The sequence below is a fragment of the Papaver somniferum genome, chromosome 11 (genome assembly GCF_003573695.1).
Source record: "Papaver somniferum cultivar HN1 chromosome 11, ASM357369v1, whole genome shotgun sequence".
NCBI lineage: Eukaryota > Viridiplantae > Streptophyta > Magnoliopsida > Ranunculales > Papaveraceae > Papaver > Papaver somniferum.
Window position 1 is genome coordinate 57,745,271 of NC_039368.1, and position 15,038 is coordinate 57,760,308.

General features: G+C 37.2%; 1 protein-coding gene across 2 annotated transcripts; it reads left to right on the forward strand.

The window, feature by feature from the left end:
* Window positions 1-398: 398 nt before the first annotated feature.
* LOC113320407 lies at window positions 399-4,339 on the forward strand. 2 transcript variants are annotated; one of them, XM_026568322.1, is made up of 5 exons: window positions 399-893; window positions 1,000-1,193; window positions 2,198-2,519; window positions 2,765-2,867; window positions 3,995-4,339. In XM_026568322.1, exons 1-5 carry the CDS (start codon window positions 795-797, stop codon window positions 4,120-4,122), a joined length of 846 nt encoding a protein of 281 aa, XP_026424107.1. In that variant the 5' UTR covers window positions 399-794; the 3' UTR covers window positions 4,123-4,339. The 2 variants fall into 2 exon arrangements, with proteins under 2 accessions (XP_026424107.1, XP_026424108.1); XM_026568323.1 differs by having other exon boundaries at window positions 2,765-2,863.
* The last annotated feature ends 10,699 nt before the right edge of the window (window positions 4,340-15,038 follow it).

The window sequence follows — 15,038 nt, forward strand, 5'->3', positions numbered from 1 at the left end:
GTTATCCTTGACGACTGAAGATTGAAGACTCACGAAGACATCTACGGAGAGCTTCATTAAAGGTTAGTAAAAAATACTCGATTCTTTTGTTTATTCTACATCTCTAAACAAGTGCTCATTCGAGAAGCCCAAAACTAGATGAAAAGATAAAAAGGAAGAAGAAGTGAAATGATTTTGATTTACAATTGATTAGATAATAGATGAAAGGGTATTTTGGACATTTTATATTCCATGGGACGCACCTGAAAAATACGAAGAAGCAACTCTATTGATTTGAAAAGCCCAATAAACTCGTGCCGTGGTGGCACGACTCAAATGAGAATGCTGGTAGCCAGACCGACAGATGGTGCACATTAAAGACACTGAAAACTCGTGAAAATGTACGAATAACAGTTGCAACCAAAACCTTTCACGTTTTCAGTCTTCGCGTCATTCTTGTTGTTGTTGATGATTGAGGAGGGGCTTGGACTTTGAACTGTGTGATATGAGAAACAGAAAAAGAAAAGAAAATAATTTATATATTTTCAGACAACCTTTCTAGATTTGAATTACGGATCCGAAACAAGAAGAACAAGTTCTGAAAACACCTACAAAAATAGAAAATTAAGGAAAGAAAATTAAACGCTTCTTTTCGCTCTCACACTCTGTCTCTTTTCTGTCCGTCTTTCTTTCTTTTGTTCTTCTCTTTGTCAAAGAAAGAAACTGGGGACCTGGTCTGTTGTTGATGAAATCTCTCATTTCATGTTCAATGTAGTCTAGGTTTCCATTTAGGGCATCGAAATTTATAGCAATTCATGATGCTCTGTTGTCCATTACTACGAAATCGGATTCATACATGGCTTCGGGATTACGATCAGCTTCAATCGTCTGCTGTAATTCTCATATACATTCAAGTATAATTTCTTTCTTTCTTTTTTCCCTTCTTCATATGTCAGTTAGGGTTTAGATTTTGGTTTTAGGGTTTGTTTCAATTAATTTTATTATTAATTTTGCTTACAGATCGGTTGTGCTTTGGTTGGATCTCTTGGGGCATTGTTTAACGGTGTATTGCTTATTAATTTGGCTATAGCGTTGTTTGCACTTGTTGCGATTGAGAGTAGTAGTCAGAGGCTTGGTCGTACTTATGCTGTTCTTCTTTTCTGTGCAATAATTGTGGATATCTCTTGGTTCATTCTTTTCTCTCATCAAATTTGGTAAGCATATTTGAAATTTCTAATTCGTTTCACCTTTTGTTTTCCATTTTATCTTATTATTATAATGACATCGTGTGTGATTGTGGAGTTTCTTTATTGGAGTCGATGGGAGATATGGGAAACACGGATTCTAGTCAAGGAGATCTTGATGGAATGTTATAGGATATGTTGCTTGAAGTTTAGAACGAAAATTCTCATAGCCAAGTTATGGGTTAAAAAGAAGCTATTTGATTTGCTTGAGTCTGTTGGTAATGGTTTTCACTGACAATACTACTGATATTCAACCAAGAGTCGTTTCTTTGCACTTGGTATGATGATGGTCTGCTAACAAATAACAGCTTGAAAGAAAATAACTGTAATATATAATGTGCTTTATTATCAAATAGAATCTCTACTTTATTTATTCAAATTATGTACTGTGTCGGAACTCTCTCTTAAAGATAGTTGATATAAACATGGTCTAGTATCTAGTGTGAGAAAGAAAAAGAACTAAAGGCCAAGAAAGTTATGTTTGATACACCAAGCTGGACATTCTTGGTTTTGGTTCTCATAATTCCCCATACTACTGGATTGGTCTCTACTTGGCCAACGAAAGAATTTCTTAGATTTTGCACTCACATTGAGCAGAGGTAAGCATATTGTATGATGGATTCGACAGCTTAAGAGACGGCCTATTAGATGCCTGTGTGTGGTTACAATTGTAACTAGTTAGAATAATTCTAGTTCTCTGCAGGAAGAATTTGTAGATTTTGTTGGAGCACGTGCCCTGCTAGGTTTGGTTACCTAGATTGAATATTGTTGGCTGTGTCCTGTAATTTGTTGGAGCATCTATATCTTCTGATGGCATTTCCTAAAAATATGTTAAATCTATGAAAGCGGCATTTTGAGATCACTGATTTTTGTTTTTCTACTAGACACTATAGACAAACTGCTTTCCTCTTGTTACTCACCTAATCCATTTACATGTCTTATTCTAAAATACACACTCATATTTGTTTGATCAGGAACATTTCTTCTGAGAAGTACAGTCCGTATCTTATATTTTCATTAAGGCTTGCTTTCTTGATGCAAATTCTTGGCTCTTCAATAAGATTGGCATCTTCGTTATTATGGATTCAGATGTATAGGTTGGGGGTTTCTTATGTGGATACGACGGCCTCTCGAGATGCAGATTTTGATATAAGAGAGAGTTTCTTGAATCCTATAGCTCCTGGAGTAGTGAGTCAGAACTCTGATTCTGAAATTATAGGAGGTTCCATTTATGACCCGACATACTATTCATCCCTTTTTGGAGATACATCTCAAGATGATGGTTTTGAATATGGGGTAAGGTTTTCCTGCACCCTAAAAAATAAATTTTATTTTTAATTGCCAGTTTTATTTTATCTATAATAACAGCGTCACTGACAAAGATCTATTGATATAGCCGGTGGCACATTTGCACTGTGCACGGTAATATTATATCTAATTGTCGATTCTTCAGATGTAGCAGTCTTCTTGAATTGTGAGAATCTATATTTGTCTTCAGTGGATTGATATCGTAAGTGGATATGTTTGTGTCATATTTGCAGGGAAACTCACATGCTGCTGTCAATGTTAGTGGGTCTACCCGTAATGCTGAAACGCCCCAGCTGAAGTCCTGCTTTAGCAGATCTTTTCAAGTAGTCCATGTAGGTAACATGCTATTATCATTCGGCACTTTTTTATTTATTTTTCTGTTGTTCATTGTGATGTTTACAACCAATACTGAAAATTATTATCTCTCAATATCCCAGTACAAAATAGTGTTTCACAGACGAGTTATCTGCTGCTTGCTTTAACTAAAGTCACTGCGACTGCTAAGAATATCAACAAAAAAAGAAAAAAGTGTTATATGATAGTTTTACTTTATAGCAAGTGTGTAGCTTTTCGTAAATTAGTCAACTCTAGAGTTTTAAGCAATTTAAACCAATGATTGTCAACTGTCATAGGCATAATCCCAACAGAGTTTACGGCTTTAGGCTATACAAAACAAATACTAATCACTATGTAACTCTTGATCTCTATACTTTCTCGATGCCTATCATTCTACTTGAAAACTGCAGCGGAGAGTTTTATCACTTGTTAAATTCTTTCTGCTTTATGTTCAGTCTTTTGTGTTACTTCCTAAAATTTTAAAACAAAGTCCTCTAATTTGGTAAAAACTTTTGCTTCGCAAAGTAGACCATTCCAAAGCTTTGCCGGTTCTAAGAATCTTGAGACCACATGACATCAAGAATTTTCTCTTATCCTTCCTCTAGGTCTTTTTTGTTGTTATTGTTGTCGTTGTAACCTAGCTTGCTTGGCAATTACAACGAATTGCAGAACTTCGCTTTGCATATTGTAGGCAGGTTAAGAAATTCCAACTTGTTCAGGGACGATGGTTTCTTTGTGCTATTTAGCCACTTTCTCCGATGCCAAGATATATCATTTTTAGAAAATTTCTTGTTCTTACTCCTCTCCATAGTTATGTTTTAGACAATGTACCTAGATTTCTTTAGCAAAGGATTCCTCTTTCTTGTTTGGGTATTTTGCATATAATTCCGTAGTCCATCCATATTTTAAGTGCATCTACTTTGTTTTGTGGTTGATGATTGAAGTATGAAGACTCCTTATCTATTTTATCCTGTGGTTGGCGATGGAAGAAGGAAGACTTGACTTATTACAAAACTAGTTATGAGATATTAAAATTTTAGGTGTTCAAGCTTTATCGTTGTTAGTTATGATGCATGTGTTTTCATCGGTAACGCTTAAAGGAAATGAAAACTTTCTGACTGATGCAGGAGTGCTGAGAAGAATAAGAAAAGAGAAGGCAATGATCTCCACCGGGTCTTCAGTTTGTGTGGTGATTGTGCGTCTGACATCCACTGCAAAATCTTCACTCACTTTTCTCAATTACTCTGAGATTTAAATTGGGGGTGTCAGGCCAGGTTAGGCCAGACCAAGGTAGTAATGTACAGAAGCGGGATTTGTACAGTTAGCCAAATTTTAGCCATTCTTTTTCCACAATCATATGGGGTATTCATACCATTTGCAAATGGGCAAGAGAAACTGTTGCCAACATTAGTCCTGGTTTGTATTAAAAAATCAATTATCCTAAAAATGATCATTCTTTTTTGTACTCCTGATGATGGTAGTTGTCACATGCCCATTTAACGGCATAAGATTTTCCGGGAATGCTCTATGGTTGAGTGAGTCAACTTCACCCAAAGTAATCAGCCTTGCACATTTGCATCAAAATATTTATCTGCCAACTCTTTATGCCCCATAAGGCAATACGTAATGGAAGTCTTTCTTCCTTCTCTCTAACTCTTTATGCCCCATAAGCATAAGAGGTTTTCCATGCATCAACTCATTTGACAATCTCACTAGATCATCAACACAATGAACACAAAGATATAACATAATAAATTCATTTTATTGCATTAAGGAAGATAAACAAAACTTGTCCATCACATGGACTACAGTTGCCTCACTGTTTGAGGACTTAAGTCTATCAAGGTTTAGCCTTTGCTAGCCTCTCATCCCCTACTGATTTACAATGCCTCTCACACTATATATACAATAGTTACATAGCCAAAAACCGTGCATTACTGAATGCACAAGCCTTGGACAGCCAAGTGTCCCAGGGGTAGTTTCCATAACCTCCTACAATGTTTTTCAACTGCTAACTTTTGTGTTATCCAGCCAATTAATGTTGCGCTGGTCCCAACGGTTGTGGACACTCTAATAAGGTTATAAACTCATTTCATAACCGTTCCAGCTTGTCTCGCATCATTGGCATGCTCGCAAAGCCAATAGCCTTGTAACCGTCACTTGAGCTATAATGCGCAACTGTTGCACTTTACTGAACTTGGCCATAATCCAATACACAACCAACATAGCACTGCAATTGTCTTGGCTTAGGGCTTAGGGGTAGACCCACTAACATTGATAGCTATCATCTCGGTCATCTCCATAGCTCATTTTAGTTACTCATGTGTCATATGTTTCACTTGGCCAACTTCCTTGACAATAGTGATGTGCACTCTCACATTACTAGCTTGCTTGCACTTTCCAAGCTTTAGACAGCCTTGGACTAATGCATAGGCCAACTCTTGGCCTATTCCACACTCTTGCATCATCCTTGAGTTTGTACCAACTCAATCCATGGATATGCATCAACGCCAACATCGCATGTTGCATTTGTCAACTTGGCCTTGTCTTGCCTTTCCCTCAATGAAGCTTCATTGTGTCGGCCAACAAGCTTCATTGCTTGGCCAATGACTTTTCAGTATGACGCCACCTTGGCGCTTTACTGACCCTGCAGGGTCTCGCTATCTTAGCGCCTGACAGTCTATGCAGTGTGGCGCCATCTTGACTGATCACCGACTTGGTGGCTATGCTGTAACGCGCAACCTTTGCGCTTCACTAGCCATGCCTGTTATATGAAGTAAGATTACCCTAACTTGGAAAGTTTCAAACAAGGCAAGCAATCCTTGTAAATGAGGCACCCTTTGCGTACGTTATATGAAGTAAGATTATCGTGTTCTTCTTCAAACTTAGAACTTATTTTACTGTTCATGCACACATGGTTTCTCTTGTCTTTCCCCTTCTCCGAAATCAGCGTTAGTAGCAATTAACGATTGTTGATTTGCAGTCGACAAGAACATCTGCTTGTGGTTATGATCGAATGCAGGTATTTGGACACCCTTTTCCAAGCATATCGATCCCACTTTCATAAACCAGGTGAAAGTACACTCCCTGTGCACACCTAGCATCAACGAAGAACACTATGCAAACGCAAGACCATGGTGTATCGGTTTTTCCTAACTTACGTTTTTTTTCTTCCATCCTTTCCATAAGCTTTATGCTAGATAAGAATTTGCCATCCAATTATTCTTTCATGGAATCACATTGCGATAAAAATGCTTGTTCACAACCAGACTTCACATTACCACCAAGGTATATGCATCGAGAGAGATAATTTTAATCTCAATCAAACTGCATACAATGAGACACCTCTAATTCTATCGCATAGACAGGTTCTCATCTTGTTTTCCACTGCAAATGCCAACATCATCTTTGAGTTCATGAATTTTTGCAAAATTCCCATTACAACTTGTAATGTATACGGTACTGATAACACTACGAAGAGATTCATTCCAAATGCATAATCTGCGGATACTTGTGAGAAACATGGACTTTAACACCTGACTTCCACCATATAAGTCAACATACTCTTTAGTTTTTTCATGCAATCACTTGAAAACCCGATTGAAAAAGCGGGGGTCTAACAACCACACAAAAAATATTTCGTTTAGGCAATCTGTATGGACTAACTCCAATATAATTCCAAGAGAATCAATTAGACAGTCAGACTCAATCAAGGAAAATATATCCAAGACTTATATCTTGATTTATCAAATCAATCTGCAATCTAACAGATAGAAATCTGTGAGACGGATCAATATGAGAAATAACTTGGATGGTACCAAAGACCAATATCCAGGCGTCAAACAATTTCAATCAACAACCAAAGGTTGGATTTACCAATTGATTGAACTACGCACAATCTGTGATATTTCAATTATATAAAAATATAATGCGGAAAATAAATAACACATACACCAGAAGTTTTGTTAACGAGGAAACCTTCAAATGCAAAAAAACCCCGGGACCTAGTCCAGTTTTGAACACCACACTGTATTAAGCCGCTACAGACTCTAGCCTACTACAAGTTAACTTCGGACTCGAATGTAGTTGAGCCATAACCAATCTCACACTGATTAAGGTACAGTCGCGTTCCTTACGCCTCTGAATCCCAGCAGGACTCTACGCACTTGATTCCCTTCACTGATCTCACCCACAACTAAGAGTTTCTACATCCAAAGTCGAAGACCTGATAAACACATCTGTCTCCCACGGAAAAGTATATTTTAATAGATAAATCTGTCTCCCACAGAAATACCTACGAAGTTTGTTCAGTCTTTTGATAAATCAAGGTGAACAGGAACCAATTGATAATCCGGTCTTATATTCCCGAAGAACAGCCTAGAAATATCAATCACCTCACAGTAACTTAACTATATGGTAGTAGAACAAGTTATTGTGGAATCACAAAGAATGAAACGAAGAGCTTTGTGACTACTTTTTGTATCTTACCTATCGAAGATAAATCTCGAGAAAATATTAGAGAATACAATACTCAATACGATAGAAGAAGGTAAGATCAGAACACGCAACTACAGAGAAAATAGTTGGGTCTGGCTTCAGAATCCCAATGAAGTCTTTAAGTCGTTAACCTATAATGGTTTAGGAAAAACCTAGGTTAAAGGAGAATCGACTCTAGTCGCAACTAGTATCACACAAGATGTGTGGGAATTAGGTTTCCCAGTTGCTAGAGTTCTCCCTTATACAGTCTACAAATCAGGGTTTGATAACTTTTGAACAAAACAATAAATATTCACCGTTAGATGAAACCTGATTCAAGATTCAAGCTAATATCTTTCCACTGTTAGATGGTATTTAGCTTGTTACACACAAATGAAATATACCTTAATTTAGATATCGGTAACCGTACCTAAACGTGTATATTGAGTTGACTTAATAACAGTTAACCGAAGTTAGCCATATGAACATTTTTCTCTTAACCTTGTTCATCTTAACACTTCTAGATCAATTGTTAATCAAATGAATTTAATTGTATTACTTATAGAGTTGTTCAATTGTTTATATTCTCATAGAAGTATATATATACAAGACACAATTGAAACAAAATCAGATTGATTCAAAAGAATCAGTTCATGAACATTTTAGACACGGTTTGCAAAGATTGCATTCCTTAATTTATAAATGTACTTGTTCATGAGTATGAAATAATACTTAACCGATTTTATAACTTGAAACACTTAAGTTTGCAAACGGGTACGCAAACTTTAGCTCCGGACCGGACTCAGTTGATTACGTTTGCGAACGGGTACGCAAACTTGGTTCCCATACTTCAACAGTTAAATCATTTTGTAAACGGGTATGCAAACTTAAGTACCCTGACTTAAACAGTTGAATAAGTTTGCGAACGAGTATGCAAACTTCCGGTCCTGAATTCCATCAAAACAGTTCGTACACTAAGTACACAAACCGTAATGTATCTAAACATGGGTTTTAGCTATTAACCCCCATTTCAATAATTGAAACATTCTTAGAAGACGACAATAGTTGTCTCACACAAACTATTAGCTTATAAGCAATTTTCAAGTGATCGAATGATCAATATTAAACATTCCGAACCTACATCAAATGACTGTCTCACACAAATCATGTAAGATGTTACCAGGTGATTTTCACATGATCATCTTTTGACTTTCGTCAAGAATAATGATGAACGTAGTTAAAGCAAAAAAGCTTTCCAACACATATTTCGAGAAAGATATAAGCGAGTTAAATTCAGCTCGAAATATCAAATGTGTATAATGTGAAGTCTATATAGCTATACAACTTTGTCTCAATAGGAGATAGAATAGAATAGAATTCTAAGTGATAGATGAATTCAAGTATCAACATACCTTTTGTTGATGAATTTCCACAAGCTCCCATTAGTAGTTCTTCGTCTTCAATCGATAAACGCTTGATTTCTAAAGCTCGACTACACATTTTATCCTAGTCCGAGACATAACTATAAGTAGACTAGAAATCAAGACTTATAGTTTTGACAACTAAACTTGACAAACAAGCTTGAGATAGCAACGCTTGCGAGTTCGACCGAGCATCTCTCTAACACCGGTTTTCAATGATTCACGCATGTTCTTCTAATACTTTGGGTAGGAATTCAGACACCTTTGTCTTGAACTTTCATGGCCTATTGCTACCTCAAGCTTCAAAGTTCATTCCAATTGATCTTTACACACAAGACCAACTTCTTATAGTCTGAATACTAACGAAACTCAAACAATTCATTACTGAATTTGACAAACAAATGACACCAACTTGAGTAAAAGAGAGAAAAATCAAGAACTGTGTCCCCAAACACAACTCTGATACCAGCTGTCACATGCCCATTTAACGGCCTAAATTTTCCATGGACATGACTGTAAATACTCTATATTTTAGTGAATCAACTTCACCCACAAGTACTCATACTTTCACAATTGCATCAAAGTATGCATATGCCTACACTCTTAAGGCAATACGCAACGGAAGCCTTTCTTGTTTCTCGCTAACTCTTTATGCTCTATAGCATAAGAGGTTTTCCATGCATCAACCCATTTGAAAATCTCACAAGATCAACAATACAATGAACACAAATATATAACACAATAAACCCATTTTATTGCATAAGGAAGATAAACAAAACTTGTCCATCACATGGACTACAATTGCCTCATCATTGAGGACTTAACTCTCTCAAGGCCTAACCTTTCCAGACTTTCATTCCTACTGATTTACAATGCCTCTCACACCATATATACATTAGTTACATAACCAAAAACCGTGCATAACTGAATGCACAAGCCTTGTACAACCAAGTGTCCAAGAGGTAGTTTCCATAACCACCTACAATGTTTTTCAACTGTTAACTTTTGTGTTGTCCATCCAATTGTTGTTGCACTTGTCCCAAACGGTTGTGGAAACTTTAATAAGGTAATAAACTCATTTCATAACCGTTTCATCTTGTCTCGCATCATTCGCATGCTCGCAAATCCAATAGCCAACTTGTAACCGTCACTTGAGCTATAACGCGCTAACTCGCAACTGTTGCGCTTTACTGAACTTGGACTTAATCCAATACACGACCAATGTAGCACTGCATTTGTATTTTCCTAAGACAATGCACATCTAACTTGGCGCTAATCATCTCGGCCATATCCTTAGCTCATTTTAGTTACTCATGTGTCCTATGCTTCACTTGGCCAACTTGCTTGACAATAGTAATGTTCACTCTCGCATTACTAGCTTGTCTTCACTGTCCAAACTTTGGCCATCCTTGGACTAATGCATAGGTCAGCTCTTTGCCTATTCTACACTCTTGCATCTCCTTGAGTTTGATCCAACTCAATTCCATGGATATGCATCAATGCCAACATCGCATGTTGCATTTGTCAACTTGGCCTTGTCTTGCCTTTCCCTCAATGAATCTTCATTATATCATCCAATAAGCTTCATTACTTGGCCAATTACTTTTCAGTATGGCGCCGCCTTGACGCTTTACTGGACCTACAGGGTCTCGCTATCTTAGCGCTTGACAGTCTATGCAGTATCGCGCCATCTTGGCTGATCACTGACTTGGCTGGCTATGCTGTAATGTGCAACCTTTGCGTTTGACTAGCCATGCCTGTTATAGTAATCTAGTAGTGGAAACCGTAAACCCGTTTGCTAATCTCATTAGCTAATACTAGCAAGTTGAAATGGCTGGCAAAGCGACGGGAAAGTTGCGAACTTTCTCGAAATATAACCCTTCCATTTTTATTTTGAACTATCGACCTCTCAATTATGAGGGTTTCTCTCTTCTAAAACCCGTTACTAGCTTCGGTTGGCTTCCTTAAAGAGTTCCGTGGATGTAACTCTATATAACCTAACTTTCGCTCCATAATCGGAAAATGTGATTTTGTTAATAAATAAGTGGAAACATACCTTTTGAGCCAAATAAGTGGACCAAAGCAAAGAACAAAATGTCAAAGTAGCTGAAACTCGAATCTTCTCGAGAAATGGATATCAGAGATTTTAACAATAATGCACCCGGCTGAAGTTCAACTTGAACTTTTTGTTTGTAAAAACTGGAAGAGCCTGCTTGGTACCATTTGAAAGTTACTTCTTACGGGTTATCCAAAATCCCTTGAGGAAGAATATTTTTTCCTAAATGCGATTATTTTGGAGGAAAACTATTCACTGAGAAACCATTTGGGATTATAAGAATGTACATGGCTAAAACAAGTTTTTAAGAGTCGGTCTAGCGTTGGAATCCAAGTTTATAAAGGTCTATAGGTGGAACCAAGTTATTCTAAACTTGAAAAAGTTTGGAATGTCAAAAATATTGGCTTCTAAATTGGGCTATCCACATCTTTTCCAAGATATATTTCAAGGTTTCATGGAAAATAGCCTGAAATCTAAACTAAAACGCTAATCCAAATTGAGCTTAAAGCCATTCCGAATTGATCAAATTGTCGATTTTGGAATCTATTTTACCTTCCACCATTAGGCTTGAACTTACATGATCGATTCCGAGTGTTGAGGTGTGATAGAACTTGAAAAATGAAATTCTCCCACGATAAATATTTCTCTAATATTGTTGATGGTGGTTTTCGGTTCAGGTCTAAAATTGTAGAACTCTGTATTTAATGTGCCTTCATTCTGCAAAGAGACGGAGCCACTTAAAAGTGATGAGTGCCCAAGCCTCTTTACTTACACATGTATTGAGCAATTCAGTATATTTATATGAAATTTATCTAGAATGGTGCATGTAGCAACAATCCCAAATATTCTATAAATTTTAACCTTTCGCCTGCATTATTCATTAATGTAGGATTTCTTCGAATTCATAACATAGGGTTCGATTTATTTATTCTCAACAATTAAAGCTCAATAAATAAAATTAACATGGACTCTGATTTTGCCAAGGTAGATTCTCAAAAGATTAATTGTAAATCCTAAACATGATATATCAAAACATTTAAGCTAAGCATACTTCATCAAATTAAATGACAACCAATTAATTCAAATCATATTTCAATTAAAATTAATGCAAAAGTCTTAAAAAGAATTAAATAATTTTACCCATGTATGACACTCGTCTTCCTCCGTCGTCCCAGTGTTGGGGATTAGCTCATCACGTCGAAAACACACTTAAAATATTTATTCATGGCTCAAAAAGTGGTTTACAAATGATGAAAATATGAGAAAATTATTAAAGCAGTGATTTTCTTTTCTCTCCCAAACTCCCCCCAAATGTGCTCTCTAGCTCTCTATTTATACACACAAATACATGTCACTCAAATATATTCTTCCATAACTCCAAAATCTTCTTCTTTTTAATTAAAAATTCATATCTTCATGAATTTTTCCTTCTCTTTATTCTATATATGTCTTTACTAAACCCATATCTTCTTTAATTCGCAGAATAAAATCCAAGATAAAATCTTCTAAGGATATCTTTCTTGTTTAATACAAGATAACTTCCTTTTTCTTCAAAACTTCATGTTTGTAAGGAAAGAAGGTATTCTTATCTTAAAGATAATAAATCCTTTACCGTTGAAACCAAATTTCCCTCCAATTTTTCTTTTCAAATCAAGGAAGAAGATGGAGCCCCCTTAATCAGTAACGGGGTGCGATTAGCAATTGTCTCCCCGGGGTGCCCCTTATCAGTTAGGTGCCCCTTATCCAAAACTGAGAGTCCGAATAACATGTGTCCTCCGGGTGCCTATACCAACTTTTCGAGCCGAATTTTCCAAAAATGTTTATTTCCAAAAATACCTACAAACACATAAAACACCATAATAAGTAGAAAATCGAGTACCAACAATACTGAAAATTGAGGACAATTCGGTCACAAAAATTTGTCTATCAAGCGCACGTGATATTCCCCGGTTGCAACCACTTCTTTAGAAACGGCGCGTCGAATCACATTAAATACGCCATTAATTGGAGATGAAGCCTCCTCACTTGACAAGCAATGCATCCATGCTTCTACATACATGGCTTTTGGATTTCTTAGTTTGTGGCAACGCGCCCATGCTTCTCCATACCTAGCCGGCACGCCAGAAATATTCAAGAAGCATGTAGTCTGCACCGGGGATTATCAAACAGAAGAATGGGAAGGACCCATATTTTGCGATCAAGGTACTACGCGTGGCTCTACTGTAACCCTACCGAAGAGCGGTACAAGATATTCTGAAATTTTCTAAGGATTTGGATTTCTTAGTCGGGAGGTTTCATTCATTCATTTAACTGGAAACATAAAACCATCAAAGCAACACGAATGAAAGATTATATTTGATGAATCCCTGGCTCCAGTCGCATGACATAGGAAACTACTAAATGACAAAGGAGCATCCGCAAGCTACAAAAAACATACTCATATGTAAAAGGAAATAACAAAGTGGGAAATCTATTTATCAGCATCAACACAGGGATCAACGGCGCCTTCACTGGAGTTATCTTTGGAAGCTGCTTCGAAATCCTCTCCAGAAGACGCCACAACATCCTCTCCAGAAGCCGCTTCAACATCTCCCTTGGAAGTTCCACCAACATCCACTTCGGAAGCCACTTTAACATCTCCTTCATAGGCCGGTATTATATGCTCTTCTGCCCCGACATCCTTTTCAGAAACTTCCCCAACAGCCTTCTGAAGATTTTGAAGATGTTCTGGTTCGTCCACGTCAGAATTGAAAATTATGACGCCGTTATGGATAGGGTAATCAAGCTTATTCCCGCCCAGAGGCTGCTTATGCTCAATCCTTCGTCGCTTTAGCCGATCCGCGAATCTTTTAGCCTTGACACTCGTTGGTTGGGACGCTTCATCGCGCCTCCACTTTTTTCCATGCTAACCGAAGCTAGGAAAGCTTGAACACGCTCTCGAACGATACGAAAATGTGCGAGAGGCATACCATGTATAGCGCGACCAGCTTCACGAAACGGAGGATCTATTTTATCTAATACCTCCTCGAATGCGGTAACCCTGGGTTTGTCGACTTCAAAACTCTTTTCCGGAGAATTGGAAGAATAATCATCACCAGGAGTTCCCATCAAATACCGCTGAAAAGCGTTGTGGTTATATCAACAATCGACGTAGTAAAAAAAACTACAAGAGAATATGAAGCAACACCTGGAAAGAAGATGATCGCAACTCTGTGATGATCGGTATGAAAAGAAAGACTCAAGTGCTCCTTTTTATATTTCGCAAATTGGTAAGATCCGAGAAAGAAAGGACTCTCTACTTGTCGTGTATAAAGGCTTTATATGCGGGATATCAACCGATTAGATGCTTATCTACATGGAGACAATTGACGTATGATAGGGGGACGATCATCGCGTGCTTGGATACTTCAATAAACGTGTCTTTCTCAAAGACCGAGCCGACCTCTATCCTGGTAATATCTGTCTTCCTCGCCTCATAAGTTTTATATTTATTTGTCACCATTTATTGCTTACCCCGCAACAATGCCATTGTTACGTACTAAGCATGAGACTTAATGTTGATGGTGGCTTTCTGTTCAGGGCTAAAATTATAAAACCCTGTATTTAATGTGCCGTCATTCTGCAAAGAGATGGATCCACTTAAAAGTGATGAGTGCCCAGGCCTCTTTAATTACGCACATATTAAGCAATTCAGTATATTAATATGAAATTTAGCTAAAATGGTGCATGTAGCAACAATCCCAAATATTCTATAAATTTTAACCTCTCGCCTGCATTATTCATTAATGTATGGCTTATTGAGTATTTTCCTATGCTATGTTTCCCGACTGAACTCTTAATATTGATATGACATGACAATTAGTGTTCACTCGCAGCTGAGTAGCATGAATTTTCCGAAGTATCAAGTATAAGGTCTACATGAAAGAACTCAGTCAGAAGACGCGCTGACTGCTCTCTTAGAATAAAATTAAGAATTTTGTGTCAACAGAGAATTCACCAAATTTGACCAATATTGTGACAGCTCGCAAAATTCAAATTTTAACCCAATTAATTTACAAAACTTACGTTTTTTGCGGCCTGCGCAATATCTCGAACCCTATTGGTCGAAACTAAACCTAGGCAAGCTATGAAATTAATCCATCATGGAGCCAGTAAGAGCAAGATTCTACTAAAAAGCAGAAAACAAAGAAATAAAGAGGAACTACGACAAGTAAAAGT